Below are 20,021 nucleotides of genomic sequence, written 5' to 3' on the forward strand. Positions count from 1 at the left end.
ATGATCGATTTTGTAATAGTTTCACCAAATTTGCAGCTGGATGTTCTACACTCTGGAGAACAAGATGATAAAAGATAATTAACAAGACCGACGACGGAATGGAGCAAGTGGCAACCACCTCCTATACATGGATGACATCAAGCTGTATGGCAGGAATTATCCATACCACTAGGATCAACATGAACGATATCAGAATGTTGTTTCGACTTGGAAAGTGTAGTTGATTTTTTTTATATGAAAAGTTGAGAATGTGGAAATTCAAATCCAATTTTGGACCACTTAAGAAACATTTGAATTTCCCTTGAGAAGAATAAAAAGGTTATTATCCTCTACAATTCTGAAAACCTGTGGAATTTATGGTAGTTAAAACAAACAAAAAACTCTGCCAAAGAGGAAGAATGCCATTGTCTCTAACTCTGTCTGGACCTCAAATTTAGCCGCGCCCACCTCATTCTCCTCCTCAGTGCTGCAGCCATAAATACTAGCAAAAGAGGTTGTCTTGTTTAGTTGGGAGATGAAGCTGAACTTATTGTTATGTATTCTTAGCATGTGAAGAATCTCTGGAATTGAATCTTGTAAAAGTATAAACCTGTTTGCTTTTTGTTTTGTGATTCCTGATGTTTGATTATTATTAGTTTGTCTTGTTCATTGTGTGACATTATGCAGAAAATAGGAAACTCAAGTGAGAGTGTATCATTTGTGCTGGCTGCTTATGGAAATGTTGGAGCTTTCAAATACCCATATTTTATCATAATATTGTTTTGGTATGTCTCTATATGTGTGGCCAACACAGTCCTTATTGTGGTTATACATGTGGACAGAAGACTGCATGAGCCAATGTATATTCTGCTCAGCAACTTATGTGTGAACGAAATAAACGCCAGCACAGCACTTTATCCTCTTTTGCTCTCACAGATGTTTTCAGATAGCCATGAAGTGACCCTGCCGTGGTGTTTTCTGCAGATGTGTTGTATGTACATAAGTGGGCCTGCTGAGTTTTGCAGTTTAACAGCTATGGCATATGACAGATATATTGCAATCTGCCATCCATTTAGCTATAATGTTATTATGAACACAGAAAGAGTGGGTATGTTGATTCTGCTTGTGTGGATTTTTTCATTTGTTAGTTTTTTACTCTCATTTTCATTCATCTTTGGTTTAAGGTTTTGTGGAAATATTATTGATAATGTATATTGTGACCACCAATTAATAATTAGACTTTCATGTTCAGTTCCAATCCAAAGCTCTATATCTATGATATTCTTTACGTTATTGAGTATTTTCATGCCATTCAGTCTTATTTCAATTTCTTACCTGAAGATTTTACGAGTTTGCCGTAAAACATCCACAGAAAACAAGCAGAAAGCCGTGACTACTTGCACCCCTCAGATCGTCTCTGTGTCAAACCTATTTGTCGGGTGCATTTTTCACTCTATTGATTTCAGCCTTCTAGCCCCTCAGATACCAGATGAAGTCCGTATAATTTTGCCTATGTATCTCCTCATTTGTCAACCAATGCTCACCCCATTTATGTATGGATTTAATTTGCCAAAGATAAGGCAAGCCTGTAAGATGCTTCTGTTTAAGAGAAAATAAATCTTTGTTCAGTAAGAGACTATCTTTCTATCGACAGCATCTCTGCCGTGTAGGAAAGTAACATTCAGCAATCTTCCTATAATTTGGAGATAAGCTGATTTTATTTTCTTAATGTATTTGAATTTACAAAAGACCTATGATATTCAAATTATTTTCTTTATTTTGCTAAAGCTACTTTGCAATATCTAATTTCCTCTAAACTCCAGGGCTCCAGAGTCTCAGCTTTCAGTGCTAATAGTATTAGTCTGGCAAGCAAAGCAATTAAATATACAAAGTTATATCTACATTATTTTCAAGCTGGAAACCACAGTTGACCTAACCTGTCAACTGATTCGCAATTGGTGGCATGTACAATCTCGTGGCAAAGCAAGATTCTTGGGCTCATGTCATATCCATTTCAGTCAGTTAAAATCTAAAATTTTTATCTTTGAGACATTAGTTAATTTAATCAGACTGACCTAAGATACAATGACTTTCCCCTCAAAGAAGATTTTCCCACAGTCATCAACACCATCAGAAAAATGGCAGTTAGGCTCTTTGATACATATTTAATCACTACACTGGTGAGGAGGAGAGAGGCCAGGAAACTACATTTACAATTTACATCACATACCACCTCTTACCTGATTCAGGGTTATAAGAAATAATTTTATTTAATTTTATTCTTTTTTATTTATTTTTTTGCTGTTGTTTAATATTTCATTTGTCCATTCTGAACTAACAACTGAACCGGAACAATTTAGAAATGTACAATGAAATTCGATAAACTACCTAGAAATAAAACTTAGTTAGCACACTTATTCATCAAAACATACACTTGCGTAAACAGTAAAAAAAACTGTCAAATTAGTTCTTTCAAAAATAAAGCACTTATATAAGAAAATTGTGTAAGAAGTACTTTGTAATATATCTTGCACTGAAACCTTTGTCTAATAAAAAAGACTTTTAAAAGAAAGAAAATTGTGCAGAAAAAGAAACACTAAGTTGTCTTGCACTAGATTTGTTATTAATGTATAGAATGTCTGAGTTCAGAGGAGAGTTCAGTGTGAATCTGGGATAAAAGCACTTTTCTTCTACATCATGTAGTGGTTGCTTCAATGGACCTTTAACATTTGTTGGCATTCATACAGCTGATGGGCAAGGTGAGGTGGGTCCTTTAGCATGTGGCATACTTTCTGCAGACCGTGGTCATAAGGTCAACACAGATGTAGCAAACTTGTCTACTTAAACTACGAGTTTCCTTCTTTGACAGTAACTTGTTAGATTTATTCTGAAACCAGAGTAAAACGCTAAACATCAAAATTGGTCAAATGAAATTACAAATATTAGACTTTGATATTTTTGTGTAGGCTGGCATATGAAATATTACAAACCATTCATCTTTGAATTTTAGTCAGGATCAAACCATAACAAACTGGATTCAAAATAGGAGGGATGATGAGGAATTTAATGGCCATGAAGTTCTTTAAATGCTGTGGTAGAGATGCTGAGCCAAACCTCGAGTACATGAGATCAAAAAGCAAAGCAATCGAGATATTAAGAAGACAAAATAAATGTGACACAAAAGTCTGTGTGAACTTTTTCCTGCTTGCTATGAACATGCAATGCATTCACTTTTGTTGAACCACAAGCAAGTTTGACAATTGACAAGTTCACACAGTAAAGCTTGTTTATGTTGGATACAAATAATTTAAGTGATGCTAAGCTTATAATGAGAATCTCAAAGCAGAGAGGAAGGACAGGACAGAGTGACTAACACAGCAGTCCTTTGTACAAAGATTAGAGAGTGATACTCCAGTGGTCTACATATAAGACATTAGGAGTAAAATAGTCTGCTTTTGTGTTTAAATTTAAAACAAAATCTAGAAAAAGGCATCACACATATGAGATTAGATGATTGTCAAAAGCAAATCTGGGGGGGAACCCAGCAGTCGCATAGAGTTAATACACCAAGAACACAAAAATATATACATGGGTTCATGTAGGGTTTGACCTTATAGTTAAAATAAGAGTGTTTACCATCAAAATGAAATAATAACACAATAATGTGAGAGAGAAAAGTTTGACTCTGTAGTTCACTGATGTACTGAAACCAGTCAGAGAAAACACAATTATACTAGACGTATTCATTTTGTTATCTTGATATGTAAAAACATCATTAACTATAATATTGGCACCTTTACTGTAAGTTCACTTGTTTTAGAGAGATGCAAAATTTAAGGCAGGATGTTGGAGAAAACTCCTCCTTCTACAGGGTGGGCCATTTATATGGATACACCGTAATAAAATGGGAATGGTTGGTGATATTAAAGTCCTGTTTGTGGCACATTAGTATATGTGAGGGGGCAAACTCCTCAAGATGGGTGGCGACCATGGTGGCTATTTAGAAGTCGGACATCTTGGATACAACTTTTGTTTTTTCAATAGGAAGAGGGCAAAACTTGCTACAGTGTAGCACTCGCCGCATGTCACTGGAGAGTGGCATTAGTCGAACATCCCTTCGGCGGATATTAGCTACTCACAAATGGCACCCTTACAAACTCCAGCTACTGCAGCATCTCAACGAGGATGACCCAGATCGGCGCACAGAATTTGCAGAATGGGCAAAACAAAAATTGGAGCAGGACCCTCAGTTCACACAGAAGATTTTGTTCAGTGATGAGGCAAACTTTTATGTGAATGGTGAAGTTAACAAACAAAACCACCGCTATTGGTCTGACACTAACCCACATTGGATGGATCCCTTCAAGACTGTTGGAACAACAAAAGTGATGGTTTGGTGTGGTATATGGGGTACAACGATAGTGGGTCCATTCTTCATCAATGGAAACCTCAAGGCCACTGGATATTTGAAATTGCTACATGATGATGTGTTTCCTTCTTTATGCACTGAAGCTGGCACGTTCCCTGAGTTTTTCCAGCAAGATGGTGGACCACCACATTATGGGTGAAAGGTCCGAGCATTCCTAGATGAACAGTTTCCTGGAAAGTGGATTGGTCGTCATGGGCCAGTTGAATGGCCCCCAAGGTCTCCCGATCTGACCCCCTTAGACTTTTATCTTTGGGGTCATCTGAAGGCAATTGTCCACGGTGTGAAGATACGAGATGTGCACCACCTGAAACTATGGATACTGCATGCCTGTGCTGGCATTTCTCCTGGAGTGTTGGTATCAGTGTGTGAAGAGTGGGAGAAGAGGGTTGCATTGACAATCCAACACAATGGGCAACACATTGAACACATTTTATAAGTGGTGAGAAACTTGTAAATAACTCATGAAAGAATAAAGTTAGGTTGAAACCAAGCACACCGTTGTTTTTCTTGTGACATTACCAATACGTTTGATGTGTCACATGGCCCTCTTCCTATTGAAAAAACAAAAGTTGTATCCAAGATGGCCGACTTCTAAATGGCCACCATGGTCACCACCCATCTTGAGGAGTTTGCCCCCTCACATATACTAATGTGCCACAAACAGGACTTTAATACCACCAACCATTCCCATTTTATTACGGTGTATCCATATAACTGGCCCACCCTGTACAGGGAGTGCAGAATTATTAGGCAAGTTGTATTTTTGAGGAATAATTTTATTATTGAACAACAACCATGTTCTCAATTAACCCAAAAAACTCATTAATATCAAAGCTGAATGTTTTTGAAAGTAGTTTTTAGTTTGTTTTTAGTTTTAGCTATTTTAGGGGGATATCTGTGTGTGCAGGTGACTATTACTGTGTATAATTATTAGGCAACTTAACAAAAAACAAATATATACCCATTTCAATTATTTATTTTTACCAGTGAAACCAATATAACATCTCCACATTCACAAATATACATTTCTGACATTCAAAAACAAAACAAAAACAAATCAGTGACCAATATAGCCACCTTTCTTTGCAAGGACACTCAAAAGCCTGCCATCCATGGATTCTGTCAGTGTTTTGATCTGTTCACCATCAACATTGCGTGCAGCAGCAACCACAGCCTCCCAGACACTGTTCAGAAAGGTGTACTGTTTTCCCTCCTTGTAAATCTCACATTTGATGATGGACCACAAGTTCTCAATGGGGTTCAGATCAGGTGAACAAGGAGGCCATGTCATTAGTTTTTCTTCTTTTATACCCTTTCTGTGGAGTACTGTGGAGGACGCGTGTGATGGAGCATTGTCCTGCATGAAAATCATGTTTTTCTTGAAGGATGCAGACTTCTTCCTGTACCACTGCTTGAAGAAGGTGTCTTCCAGAAACTGGCAGTAGGACTGGGAGTTGAGCTTGACTCCATCCTCAACCTGAAAAGGCCCCACAAGCTCATCTTTGATGATACCAGCCCAAACCAGTACTCCACCTCCACCTTGCTGGCGTCTGAGTCGGACTGGAGCTCTCTGCCCTTTACCAATCCAGCCACGGGCCCATCCATCTGGCCCATCAAGACTCACTCTCATTTCATCAGTCCATAAAACCTTAGAAAAACCAGTCTTCAGATATTTCTTGGCCCAGTCTTGACGTTTCAGCTTGTGTGTCTTGTTCAGTGGTGGTCGTCTTTCAGCCTTTCTTACCTTGGCCATGTCTCTGAGTATTGCACACCTTGTGCTTTTGGGCACTCCAGTGATGTTGCAGCTCTGAAATTTGGCCAAACTGGTGGCAAGTGGCATCTTGGCAGCTGCACGCTTGACTTTTCTCAGTTCATGGGCAGTTATTTTGCGCCTTGGTTTTTCCACACGCTTCTTGCGACGCTGTTGACTATTTTGAATGAAAGGCTTGATTGTTCGATGATCACGCTTTAGAAGCTTTGCAATTTTGAGACTGCTGCATCCCTCTGCAAGATATCTCACTATTTTTGACTTTTCTGAGCCTGTCAAGTCCTTCTTTTGCCAAAGGAAAGGACGTTGCCTAATAATTATGCACACCTGATATAGGGTGTTGATGTCATTAGACCACACCCCTTCTCATTACAGAGATGCACATCACCTAATATGCTTAATTGGTAGTAGGCTTTCGAGCCTATACAAGTAAGCCTATACAAGTAAGACAACATGCATGAAGAGGATGATGTGGACAAAATACTAATTTGCCTAATAATTCTGCACTCCCTGTATATTGCTGCCATGTCACTAGCTGACAGTTCAAAGGTTTTAAAATTCATACAGTTTAGGAATTCTATATTTCTATTTCTTTATTTTCTACCACAGTCAAAGGAAAGCAATCTTATCCTGTCTTTAGCCTACAATACTTTTGAAGGAGCAAATTAATGTTTCTCTCTGAGAAAGAAAATTAACAACATTTATCGAGAATAAAAAGTCTCTTTTTTAAAAAAATGGGAAAAGTGTGCCATTTTAATAATTGTTCATTAAGGGATGGATTCTTACATGAGGAAATCAGACAACAGTTTGATAAATATATTACATTAATTTTATAAAAAGAATTTGCATTTTTGTTTAAAAAATGTCCCTTTGAAAAATTATTTCAAACGATAAAATGCTTTTACTACTTTAGCAATGTATTTGGGATCCTTGTTTTACTGAAAAATGAAGATGTTGCCAAACATTCCCTGTGCAACCTCCCCACTGATGCCCCACAGACTTTATGTAAACGTTTGACAGCTTCTGGGTCTGAAAGTGAAGTGCCTTAAACCTGTATTCTTTTAAATGGCCCCTGGAGGATGACGTCAAGGTCAAGTTCGTGCCCATCAAGTTTCAACATTGTAGCAACATTTACCCGTAATGAAACTCTTAGACTCGTGTTCCCCAACCCTGCATGAACATATAGTTTACAGGTATTTTTAAAAACAACAACAACAACAACAACAATAATAATAATAATAATAATAATAATAATAATAATAATAATAATAATACTTATAATAGTATTAAAATGTAATAAAATAATAAAAGTGTTAAAATGTTAAGAGAATTTAAAACAAATAGTTTAGTATTTACAGTTTGTGTAAAACTGTGCAGTGAGGATTTAAGTGGTTTGAAGTGACAGTGTGTAGAGTCCAGCAGTTGTAGTGAGTGTGTGATGGTGTGTGCAGAATGTCAGCAAGCCTGATGGCTTGTGTGTAGAAACTGTCTCTATGTCTGCTAGTGTTTCTGAATGCTCCTGAACTGACTGCCGGATGGCAGGAGTGTGAAAAGTCTGGGGCTGGGGTGGCTGGGATCAGAGAGAATCTGTTGCATCTTCCTCATGCATTGAGATAGAGATCCTGCATGGCTGGCCGTTCAGTCCTGGCGATCCACTGAGCTGATCTCACCACCCTCTGCAGAGCTTTGCGGTCCAGAGCGTTACAGCTGCCATACCAGGTGGTGATGCAGCTAGTCAGAATATTTTCAATGGTGCAACAGTAGACGTTTGAGTATTCTGGAGTTCATTCTGAGTCTTCTCAGGCGCCGTAGAAAACATCTTGCTTTTGTGATAACACCTCGCTGATGTTGATGCCTAGGAATCTGAAGCAGCTGACTCTCTCCATCTCTCCTCCTCTCTCCATGTCTGTGGTTCCAAAAAGACAGCTGGTAAAACTAAAATGTAGTGCTAAGGTTGCCCATTTGATGTTTTGCTCTATGCTGGCCTCTCTCTCATATAATAATAATAATAATAATAATAATATTAATGGATTACATTTATATAGCGCTTTTCAAGACCCTCAAAGCACTTTACAATTCCACTATTCATTCACGCTCACATTCACACACTGGTGGAGGCCAGCTACAGTTGTAGCCACAGCTGCCCTGGGGCAGACTGACAGAAGACTGGCGAGGCTGCCATATCGCGCCATCGCCAGTCAGAACTTTTTTTGTGTTGATTTGCATTAACTCAAAAAAACTTTTTATAGTAACTATATTTTATGATGCTCTTTAGTTTTGTAGTTGTTTTATCAATGAATTATCAATCATTTCTTTGCTTTTTGGTCTACTTTATTCTGTAAAAGTTACATAAGATTGGGGAACTTTTTTCATTAAATATCTCCGGTAAGGAGATATTTCTCCATTATAGACTATTATCTCTCACTTGGGTCCTCACATGTAAGCATCTTAAGGTTTTCTAATTAGTCAGTGACAAATATTTGTCTATTTCAATGTTACTGGCTGTTTACAAGGTGGGAATAATTTCATTTATGAAATAAGCTCTAGTATACATAGTTTTGACTGTTATTTTCAGTAAAGATGAGTGTTGTACACATTGACCTGAGGTTTATTTGAATACAAATATATTTAAAAATAACAAATGCCCACAGAAAATATTTTTCTTTGTTCCTTAGTGCCTGATGTTAGTGGACTTCGAGCAGAGAGTTTAGCCCACAGTTACATCAGCCTGGAGACTGCTGCTCCCTGAGCATCACAAACACAATTAATGTCCTGGGGATAAAGGAGTGCCCTGGACTAATGACCCTGAGGCCTAATCATCATGTTTACTTGATAATCTTTTAGTATATTTTTATCTTCTGTTAGAAATAACATGCTAATCACATGTGCATGGAGTTGTTGTGAAAGAAAGGTCTCCAGAAAGATTGTTTGTTTTATTTCAACATATACACACAAATCAGTCATGCATGATGTTTACATCTTTAACTGAAGTCAGGGCTCTGACAGACAAAAATTTACATAAATGTGGTCATTTATTCTTGATATTATCATTGTTATTAATACTCAGGGGATTAAACATGCAACATTTCAGATTGGACATGCAACCTCTAATTTCCTCTGACCGTGGTTCAGGGGGTTGGGAAGCTCATCTGTAACCGGAAGGTTGCCGGTTTGATCCCCAGCTCCCTCTGTCCTGGTTGTTGTGCCCCTGGGCAAGACACTTTACCCTACCACCTACTGGTATTGGCCAGAGAGGCTAATGGCGCAAAATGGCAGCCTCTCTTCTGTCAGTCTGCCCCAGGGCAGCTGTGGCCACAACTGTCGTTTGCCTGCACCAGTGTGTGAATGTGAGAGTGAATGAACAGTGGAATTGTACAGCGCTTTGGGTGCCTAGAAAAGTGCTATATAAATGCAATCCATTATTATTATTACTCGTTACTTCAGTAATGAGTAATCTAACTAATTACTATTTCTATTGTTACAACGCTGTTACCTTTACTAACAAGAGACCTGCAGGTATCAGGCTTGGGATGTTCTCCTTTATAGTGGACAGAAATTATTTTTTGGAGTGGCACAAATCATTTGTGTGGCATCTTATTTAATGAAGAACACCTGATTGTTATGTAAATAGTTTGAAATGATTATTAAAAAAAAAAAGGTAGAAGGTAAATGGCTGCAAATAACTTTGTTTGCAAAAATTGTGCATAGGATTTTAAAATTTACAGTTTATATTTACATTTAAAGTTATGAAATATGATTCATTAAACATGTTTGTAGTTGTTAGAGTAAAAAGTATAACTTTTTCTATTCTGAGTTTATGTTTTTTTCTGATTTTAGATCAGTTGTGCTAATACAGTATGTCAAACTGAAAACATAAATGGAATTTATGTTTTCGCGAGGTTGTGCTGAAAAGAATGATACCAAACAAGGGAAAGTAAATAGTTTTTAAAGGTGAAATGTAGAGGGAAAATCAAAAGTAGTCATTGGTGGTTCAGGCCGAGCTGGATCGGATAGCGGTGTAGAGGTGGCAGAGGCTGGACCAGGCGAGGATGGTGCTGGACCAGACGGTGGCGTGGCAGCTGTGGATGGTGACGCTGCAGGTGACTGTGTGAAAGCTGCAGGCGATGGAGCAGGTGTTGGCACTGAAGGCAAGGGTGTTGTAGCAGTTGCCGGAAGAACTGCAGGCGACGATGAGGAAACCGTAGGTGATGGAGCAGTTGGTGGCACTGCAGGCAACGCTGATGGCTGGACGGGCTCCTCGGACCCTCCAGCAAAAGCAGGCTGGTGAACGAGCCCCTCGGACCCTCCAGCATAGGCAGACACAGGGCCAGCAGCCATGAGGGCTCTGGCAGACACAAAACAGAACCAGCAGGTTTAGGGGACCCCTGGCAGGGACAGAACAGTACCAACAGGTGCGCAGGTCTCTGGCGGGGACAAAACAGAATCAGCAGGTGCACAGGGAGCTCTGGCAGGTTTGATGCTGACTGGAGCTGAGTAGCACATTGGTTTGGCTCAGGCAGCGACAGCAGGGTGCAGTCCTCTGCTGGCTGAAACAGTTTTCCAACACACCCAACAGAGGATGAAGGTGGATGAGTGAACTCACTAGAGCTCTCAGCGAGTGCTGACGGCTGAGACTGCTCAGTTGAGTTCCCAGGTGAAGCTGCTAGCGTCTTAACCTCTAGGGGTCCAGAGTTGGCTGGTGGCTGACACCCAGCCCTGGAGGAAGTAACTGTCTCTATGAAGGCCAGCTTTAGAGAACCAGCAGATGTTATTGTATAGAGTGTTCCCTGCTTAGGATGAGATGGTGAGGATGGTGGCTGAATCAATGAGTGGGCTGACAGCTGAGCTAGCCGCAACTGAACAGGGGACTGAGGCAGCAGCAGCTGAACAGGGGACTGAGCCAGCGGCAATTGAAGTAATGGTTGAGGTGAAAATGGTGGTGGAGTTAGCGACTGAGCTACAGGTAGCGGGGCTGAAGACTGAGATACAGAGAGCAGAGCTAAGGGCTGACCTACAGGGAGCAGAGAGGATTGTGGTGGAGGTGTAACAGGAGGTGGAGTGGCTGACTGGATGGGTGACAACACTGGAGGCCGAACTGGTGGTAGCTGAGCAGGTGAGACTGCAGACTGAGCTAGTGGCAGCTGAACAGGAGGTTTGGGAGACTGAGCTGAGGGTAGCTGAGCCGGGGATTGATTAGGTGATAAATCAATCCCATGTCTTTTGCTGTACAAAACACAACCCCAATAAGTAATCAGTCCTACAGTTCAAATCAGAAATATTGTCCGTCCTACTCACCACAGCCAGCCGCTCTGAAATCCCGGGATCCGACTGTGGCGAGGGGCGTGGCAGAATATCCTTCGTCGGGCCAAGTAGCAAAACATTAGTTGCTAGACGAGAAGTGGGGGCGGGGAAACAAGGTGAAGCTTGTCCAGAAAGAAACCCTGTGCGAGCGGGTGAAGTAAGTAAGTAAGTAAAGTTTATTTATTAAGTGCTTTTCACAGACAGGCAGTCACAAACCACTGTACACAAATATTAAAATAAACAATACAATCAATAGACATTATACACCATGTAAAAGGTTAAATGTATGATGCAAAAAAATATAAATAAAGTAGATCAACAAAAGGCTTGTTTGAACAGAAAAGTTTTTAACTTCTTTTTAAAAGAATCAAGAAAACTTAATTGTAGTAGTAAACTGTTCCACAGCCTTGGTGCAACAGGCTGAAAGTGTCATGATCCTTGGTCTTTTGACACAGCATTTTGTGTTTTCTATTGTTGTGTTGTATTTTGGTTCTGGTTTTCTATTTCTTTAGGTTTTGTTCTTCCTCAGTTTAGTGTTTAGTCTTTTCTGCCTGTGTATTCCTGTGTCAAGTCCGCGTTTCTTAGTCTGTGTTTTTGCATGTGTGAGTTTCTGTTTTATTTTGTAGGTCTGTGTCCCTCTTCAGTGTTTCTAGGTTCACTCCCCTTGTCTCGTTATGTCCAATTACTCCCAGCCGTGCCTCCCTCCTTTTTCCCATTCCCTGATTGCCCTGTGTGTATTTAAGCCCTGTGTTTTCTTGTGTGCGTTGCTGGTTCGTCTGGGTATCTCCCTCCGTCATCGCTGGTTGTCTTTCTATGTCTCCCTGCGTCTCTAAGTTTCAGGTTTGTTTTCTATGCTTAGTTTTTCCCAGTTTAGGTTTTACTCAGTTCTGTTTTTCCGCCACCCTCACCTTTGTTTGTACATTACTCTCCTTAAATAAACCTAGATCCCACCAGCAAGTGCCTGCATCTTGGGCCCTTCATTAAGCGTGACAGAAAGGCTCTGTCCCCTTTTGTCTTCAGTCGTGTACGGGGAACAACCAACAGACTCTGAGTCTGTGAGCGGAGATGACGAGCATTAGTGTATTTTATAAGAAGCTTTGATAAATAATCTGGGGCCTGGCCATTTAGTGCTCTGTATGTTAAAACAAGAATTTTAAAGTGAATTCTAAACTCTATTGGGAGCCAATGTAAAGACTATAAGATGGGAGTAATGTGAGCACGTTTGGTAGAACGAGTTAGTAGTCTGGCTGCTGCATTTTGTATTGCCTGGAGGCGAGAGAGAGAGATTTATCCAAGTGTGGTAGCACGAGGTGGGAATAAAATAAATACTCTTCACAGTTTGAGAGACAACGACACCCTGGGAATTTCACCCAGAAAATACTAGAAGTAACACTAATCATCAGAAAGGCGCTTAGGTTTGTTTATATTCAGTGCAGAGATGAGGTTCAATGATAAAACAGTTTAACAATTTATTTATAATTATTTAAAACAGCATATAAAAGCACAATCATAAATATAAATATACAAACATTCTAAAAAAAGAACATTCAGAGCCGAGGCTTACCAGTGGAGGGGCCGGGATACCATGCACCAACTCAAAAAAAGAAAAGAAAACCCACCCATACACCATTGCAGCAGACTATCACCCACTCACACTAATAAACTAAAAAAAAGACAGGTGTGTAACACTCAAAAGATCCCGCCACCAAGGCACCCCCAGTCTCCTACACGTCAGGCCCTCCGCATCTGAATAAAAGAAAAAAAGAAAATTATAATATATTACAACAAAACCAATATGCAGCACTTGGGGATAACCCAACTGCAGGACCACACTGGTGATCCGCAGCTAGAAAAAGGGCCTTCCACCAGTGGCGTAACAAAAACCCAAACTACAAATCAAAACAACTGAAAAACAAACATACAACCTAAATAAAACTTTGGACGGAATCGCCGTATTGCTCCAACTTGCCGTCTGCCCGACTATAAGTTAATCATCCAGTCAATCAATGTGCACGCCAGCCGACTCCCGTAGCCGGCATGCATGTGGCCGCTGTCCACGCCGACGTCCAGTAAGGCTACTGGTCCCTCACTAAGGCCCACACTTCCAAGTAAACAGCGTCACGAATCATGAACGGAGTGGCTCATAGGAGGCTTCTACAGCTATGACCAGCCGCGATGAAGGCTTCAGAAGGGTAATCCGCAAATGATCTCTGTAACACCAAGGGAAGTCAGGTGACCAAAAAGGAGATTACAGGTAAGCGATTCAGGAATGCTCAAATGGCCACTATTTATACTAGTGCCCCCCTAATGCGCCAGGCCGAAAGTGGGTTGAACCAAGACATAACATTCATCCTGCCACACAAGCTAGTGAACAGGGAATTACAGTAATCTAAGCGTGATGATACAAATGCATGAATGAGTTTTACCAGTTCAGCTGAAGACACCTTATGTCGCAGTTTAGAGATGTTTCTTAAATGATAGAAACAGGAATGAGACAAAGATTTTACATGAGAGTCAACGCCCAGAGAAGAGTCAAATATTACTCCAAGATTTCGATTATTTGACTTGACAGAAGGACAGAAAGTGGCAAGAACCTGACTAATTTTAAAATGTAGCTCAGGAGGAGCTATGATCATGGTCTCAGTCTTGTTAGTATTTAGAACGAGGTAGTTGCTTGAAAGCCAATCAGAAACTTGAGTTAAGCACTGGACTAAGGTGGACAGCCTATCCAGCTGATGAGGCTTAAAGGACATATGCAGCTGAATGTCATCAGCATAAAAATGATAGGTCGCATATAAAAAGAAAATAATAATGGACCTAAAACTTAACCCTGTGGAACCCCACAGGTCTGTGCAGCAATGTCAGAGGTGAACCTGTCAGTCCTAACAGAAAAGGGCCTATCTGATAAATAGGAAGAAAACCAGTCTAGGGCAGAGCCAGATATATGAGCCAAAACCTTAAGCCTGTTAAGTAGCATTTTGTGGTCAATGGTATCAAAGGCTGCGCTAAGATCAAGCAAAATGATCCCAGAACAATACCCTGCATCAGATGCCATTAATAGATCATTATAGACTTTTAAGAGAGCAGTCTCTGTAGAGTGCTGCTTTTGAAAGCCAGACTGACAAGCAGTGTTGGGTAAGTTACTTTAAAATAGTAACTTAGTTACATTACTAGTTACTTCTCTCAAAAGTAACTCAGTTACTCCAAGTTACTCGTTACTCTTTCAAAGTAACTAGTTACTAGGGAAAGTAACTTTGGTTTTACTCAGAATTCTCTTGTTAATGTGTTGCTTCCATAACTTTGCCAGTCTTCTAGCTTGTTTACTTGCCACAAGTGCACTGTGCCACCTACCAATAGACAGGAAAAGATAATGTGCATATTTCCACGAGAGAAATCCCACGCCTGGACCGTCGTTGACCGCCGCCATGATTCTAGCCTACGTCACAGTGTCATGTGCGCCTTTTACATCCAACACAAAAACTGCAGTCGTGGTGCTTTCGATTGTACTCAGAACTCGGAAATTCTGCCTTCTGAATAGGAAGATGTTGGTAACACCAGACTGCAGATGAGCTGCATACAGGGCTGGACTGGGACAGAAAATTGGCCCGGACATTTTGACTAGAGACCGGCCCACCATTATAGGAAAAATTATAAAGCCTTTGAATGAAAACAAACGCTGTTGTGACAGTGATGTACACTGTTTTGATGGTATATATGTATCAATCGTTTGTTGTAAGACTCAGATAATTATTTTTTAAAAGCTAGACATTTTAAATGAGAATAAGATAGAAAAGTATTTCTTTGTGCCCCCCTCTCCCTGTTAATGCCCTACCTGGCCCCCCTGGCAAAACTTTGCTAGACCCGCCCCTGCACAGTTACCAGCTGTCAGCTACCTAAAAAAGGATCCTGGTGTTATTTGTCTCTCAGAAACAGTTCATAACTTCCCTTCAACTCATTCATGTTAACTAAAAGGTAAGCCTGTTTCTCCATCACCTGTTCAGCTCTGATGATTCAGTAAGGAAATCTCCTGGTTTCATCTTCATGTTTCCCTCTCACCAGATAACCAAACCATATCATGACCAGCAGCTTTTTTGCAGCTATGGCTCCAGCAAACATCAGCTGATACTAGAAATTAATATTAAATAAATTCTAACAACAGCTGATCAAGCTTAAACGTGCTGCTGTTGTTTAGCGCGACATCAGCTGGTTTCCTCTTTCGGTGCAAAGTGGGCGATAAACAAACAAGAGAGCCGATCAGCTGATCACTGATCAGTTTTCATGATTGAAGTAGAAACGGGAGAGGGAGGGGGAGAGGATGAGAGAAGCAGAGGCAGCTGTGCAGCGTAAAGACAGAATAACTCCAGCTTTGTGCCTTTTTCATTGTAGCTGAATTACGGGACAAACTCTGTTCCTTTTCACCTCAATAAGAAACGCGTAATATTTTCTCTGAATACCAGACGGGACGGTTGACAACTCTAATAACTTATGAACAAAATAAAGTTCAACATCATTAACTTCATAGCACCCACCCAGCTGACAGAAAAAGTCAGCATAACGAAAATAAACTCCACCTAAACTTCGTTTATATCTGACCCAGAGAGACTGCAGGTCATAACTTCTTACCTGAAGTTCAGTACACACTTGGACCGGCGGCCGCCTCGGGTCTCTTTTCCTTCTGCGTCCCCTTTCTCCAGCCCGAGAACGTGTTGCTTTCTCTCATCCACCTGCTAATGTTATTGAATCTGTGGAAGCTCCGCGATAGCCACCACACGAAGTAACGACCCTATCTAAATCCCAGTAACGACTAACGCGTTCCTGATTTTGGCATAATAACTAGTTACCGTGCTCGTTACCACAATAATAACGTAGTTACTGTAACGCGTTACTTAATAACGCGTTAGTCCCAACACTGCTGACAAGGGTCAAAAATGTGTAATTTACATAATAGGGACCTGAACTGATTTTCAACAATTTTTTCTAGTAATATACTTAAAAAATGGCCATTTTGAAACAGGTCAATAATTACTAGTGGAGCTAGGATCAAGATTCTGTTTCTTTTAATAGAATAATAGAAGTGAGCTGAATAACCAGAGGAGACCCAATACTAAGCGCTGTAGCCGATTAGCTATGGCTTGGCGAAATTCTTCCCCCTCGTGCTCCAGCCATAAGTTGATTAATCTATCCACCGAGTAAATGATATCCTCCCAGAGATTCTCGGGCGGGTCGAATGCTCCTGGGTCCATTGTGGCTGGTTCATACTGTCACATCCGCAGTGGCAGACGAGTGGAGGTTGGAAGTAGGATCCAAGATGCATGAGATGGTGATAGAACAAACAACAAAGGAGGTAAACTGAACAAACTCACATAAGACAAGGACCTTCAGAATAAAACAGGAAACTAAAAGACACAGGACCAGACAAGACACACGAGCAGACACAGTGACACCATGTACAGACAGAGGGAACATAGGCAGGCATAAAACAAAACTCTTAACACATAGCAAACCTAAACAAAAGACATAGCAGAATATTTTGTAGGTCTGTGTCCCTCTGTGTCCATGCGTCTCTAAGTTTCAGGTTTGTTCTGAGTCGTCATATATATCTATATCTATCTATCGATCTATCGATATATCTATATATATCTCTCTCTGATCCATCTCATTGACTGTATGATATTAAGCAGAAAATAGGAAAGTCAAGTTAGATTTTTTTTCATTTGTGCTGGCTGCTTGGAAAATGTTGCAGCTTTAAAATACATGTATTTTGTAATAATATTGTTCTGGTACCTCTTGATATGTGTGGCCAACACAGTCCTTATTGTGGTCATACATGTGGACAGAAGACTGCATGAGCCAATGTATATACTGCTCAGCAATTTATGCGAGAATGAAATAAATGGCAGCACATCACTGTATCCTTTTCTGCTCTCACAGATGTTTTCAGACAGTCATGAAGTGACCCTGCCATGGTGTTTTCTGCAGATGTGTTGTTTATACACAGGTGCACCTGCTGAGTTTAACAGCCATGGCCAATGACAGATATGTCTCAATCTGTCATCCATTACACTATAATGTCATTATGAAGACAGAGATCATTCTGCTTGTGTGGGTTTTTTCATTTCTTATTTTCATACTCTCATTTTCATTCATCTTTAGTTTGAAGTTTTGTGGAAATATTGTTGATAATGTGTATTGTGACCACAAATTAATATATAAACTTTCATGTTCAGCTTCAGTCCAAGGCTTTATATCTATCATATTCTTTGTCATAATTTCATACCTTTCAGTCTCTTATGTGAAGATTTTGAGAGTTTGTCGAAAAACAATTCAAGAAAACAAGCAGAAAGCTGTGACTACTTGCACCCATCAGATCGTCTCTGTGTCAAACCTGTTTGTTGGGTGTATTTGTTACTCTATTGACTTCAGGTTTTTAGTTTCTCTGGTACCAGATGAAGTCCGTACAATCTTGGCTATATACCTCCTCATTTGTCAACCAATGCTCACCCCATTTATGTATGGATTTAATTTGCCAAAGATAAGGCAATCATGTAAAAGTTTTCTGTTTCTGAGAAAATAAATGTCTTTGTTCAGTAAAGTACAGTCTCTGTTGTCTGGTGCAGAAACATAAAGCAACTGATTTCAGTGTCTACACACACACACTTAACACCTGATGTTCGGCCCCGGGCTGCTTTACTAATTGTGACATGAAATTATTTCATTGGTCAGTGTACATTACCTTTGGAACACCAGATGTGATATGAAAGTGGTAAGAGATTTCATCACTAAGTTTTAATTGAGGACAATGGAAATGTTGCAAGATAGTAAGTAGCACATTACATTCAGCATGCAATTATTCTCAGCTTTGCTCTTTGGCAATGGACAACATGGCAGCAATGCCACTATGTGACATGCTCAACACAAGCTCTCTAAATTTTGAGGGGACCACTAAATCAGGAGCACTGTCTACTTGTACCCCTTTAACTACACAGGCCCACTTCCTCAACAGCATACTAGGGTGTCCTGGTGCCACATGCACCCTATGGACAAATTGTCATGACCCTGTGCCTTCTCGGCTGACTCTGTATGGCTACAAGTGTTTTTGTTGTGCTGCATCTCTCTCTCTCCCCTGCACTGCGCTCTACCGGGGCGGAGTCATGACGGCTCCAGCCCCTGGCTCGAACACCTGCAAGCAATCATATCACTCACTTCTTAAGGCGGCTGCTGAGAGTGCTTCCTCGCTGGATTATTGTGTAACACTCGTCAGTGTCATCACTTATCTGAGCCTTTTTCTGAGTTTCTGTCGTGCCACTACTTACCTGCCTTTCCTCTCTGTGCCAGGATTCTCGCCAGCCTGAGGACCGCCGTTGGTGAGCTAAAGCCGGAGTCCGAGCTACCTGAGCTTCAGTGGATTTTGTACATAGCCCTCTTCTTCCCGTGCCTGTGCTTCCCGGAGACCCTCTTCCTGTGCCCCCTCACCTGTATATATTCGCACCTGGTGTCTGTGTGTGTAAATAAAACGTGAACTTTAGTGACGGTCTGACTCCGAGTCCCTCCTGAGCCTGACACAAATGGTGGTTTGCACAGAAGTCCATGAGCAGAACACAGTTCAGGTTCAGGTCAGGCAGGCTGTTTCTCCCATTCACACCCTTCCAAGTCACACTGTCTTTGCCAATATGAACATTGAAATCTCCCAGTTGGACAACAGATTCACCAGGTGAAGCACACACAAGGACCCCACCCAGGGACTCAAAGAAGGCCAGGTACTCTGTGTCAAGGAACAGGTTGTCCCCGACCTGAATGACAGTTCAAAGGCACACGGAACAAACCCAGCTATCCTTAGCTGCCACCCGGCATGCAGAACAACTGATACCTATGGTGCATCGTGGTATTGGGCCTACAGGAGGGTGATCCCATGTCCTTCTTCGGGCTGCACCTGGTGAAAGAGCTAAGGCTAAGGCACCTTCCCCAGGCCTGGTTCCAGTGAGGGGCCCTGGTAACTCTATCCTGGCCAGGTTAAACTGTTCTCTTGATGTTGTGCTCATAGGGGTTCCCCGCCCAACAACATAGCTCCTGAGATCCCTGGCACACACAAACCTCTCCACCACGATAAGATAGTGATTAACAGAGGGGGCTACTGTTATCTTTTGATAAGTGTTTTTCTACTACATGTTGACAACATTTTGACTCGCTTTAGCAATTTACAATTTCAACATTTATCATAATTTTTTGACAATGTCATAAATGGTTGTTTTTTTTTTAAACACACGGCAACAACTTGAAAATGACAAAGTAAATTGAGACTTTGATGAAATATACACTGTAAGCACAGGTGTACTGTGCTGATTGTCAGTTTTGCTCTCCCCGACTATGGCAAAGAATGACTCTACTTTGAGAAGGTACAAATCTCTGGATTTTATTTTTCTAATGAAATCATGCAAAATTATACACCTGGGTTGGGAAAAATAAGTGTATTTGATAGCTCCAGAACTGTCCAGCATTTTTACCTAAACTAAACTCAAACATGTTTTAAAGACAACTGGAATGAAG

General features: G+C 40.7%; 1 protein-coding gene and 1 pseudogene across 2 annotated transcripts; one reads left to right on the forward strand and one right to left on the reverse strand.

The window, feature by feature from the left end:
* Window positions 1-660: 660 nt before the first annotated feature.
* On the forward strand, window positions 661-1,596 carry LOC309691110 (olfactory receptor 4D1-like; the record flags this gene model as incomplete). The annotated part of the gene is made up of 1 exon (XM_082508658.1): window positions 661-1,596. One exon carries the CDS (start codon window positions 661-663, stop codon window positions 1,594-1,596), a length of 936 nt encoding a protein of 311 aa, XP_082364784.1.
* Window positions 1,597-2,972: 1,376 nt separating this feature from the next.
* On the reverse strand, window positions 2,973-3,400 carry LOC309690457 (olfactory receptor 52N5-like; annotated as a pseudogene). The gene is made up of 2 exons: window positions 3,350-3,400; window positions 2,973-3,315 (listed from the first exon to the last, which is right to left on the reverse strand). The product of its transcript is annotated as an olfactory receptor 52N5-like (transcript).
* Between the last annotated feature and the right edge of the window lie 16,621 nt (window positions 3,401-20,021).

This window comes from Aulonocara stuartgranti (assembly GCF_965226115.1).
Source record: "Aulonocara stuartgranti genome assembly, chromosome: 16".
NCBI classification, from domain to species: Eukaryota; Metazoa; Chordata; class Actinopteri; order Cichliformes; family Cichlidae; genus Aulonocara; species Aulonocara stuartgranti.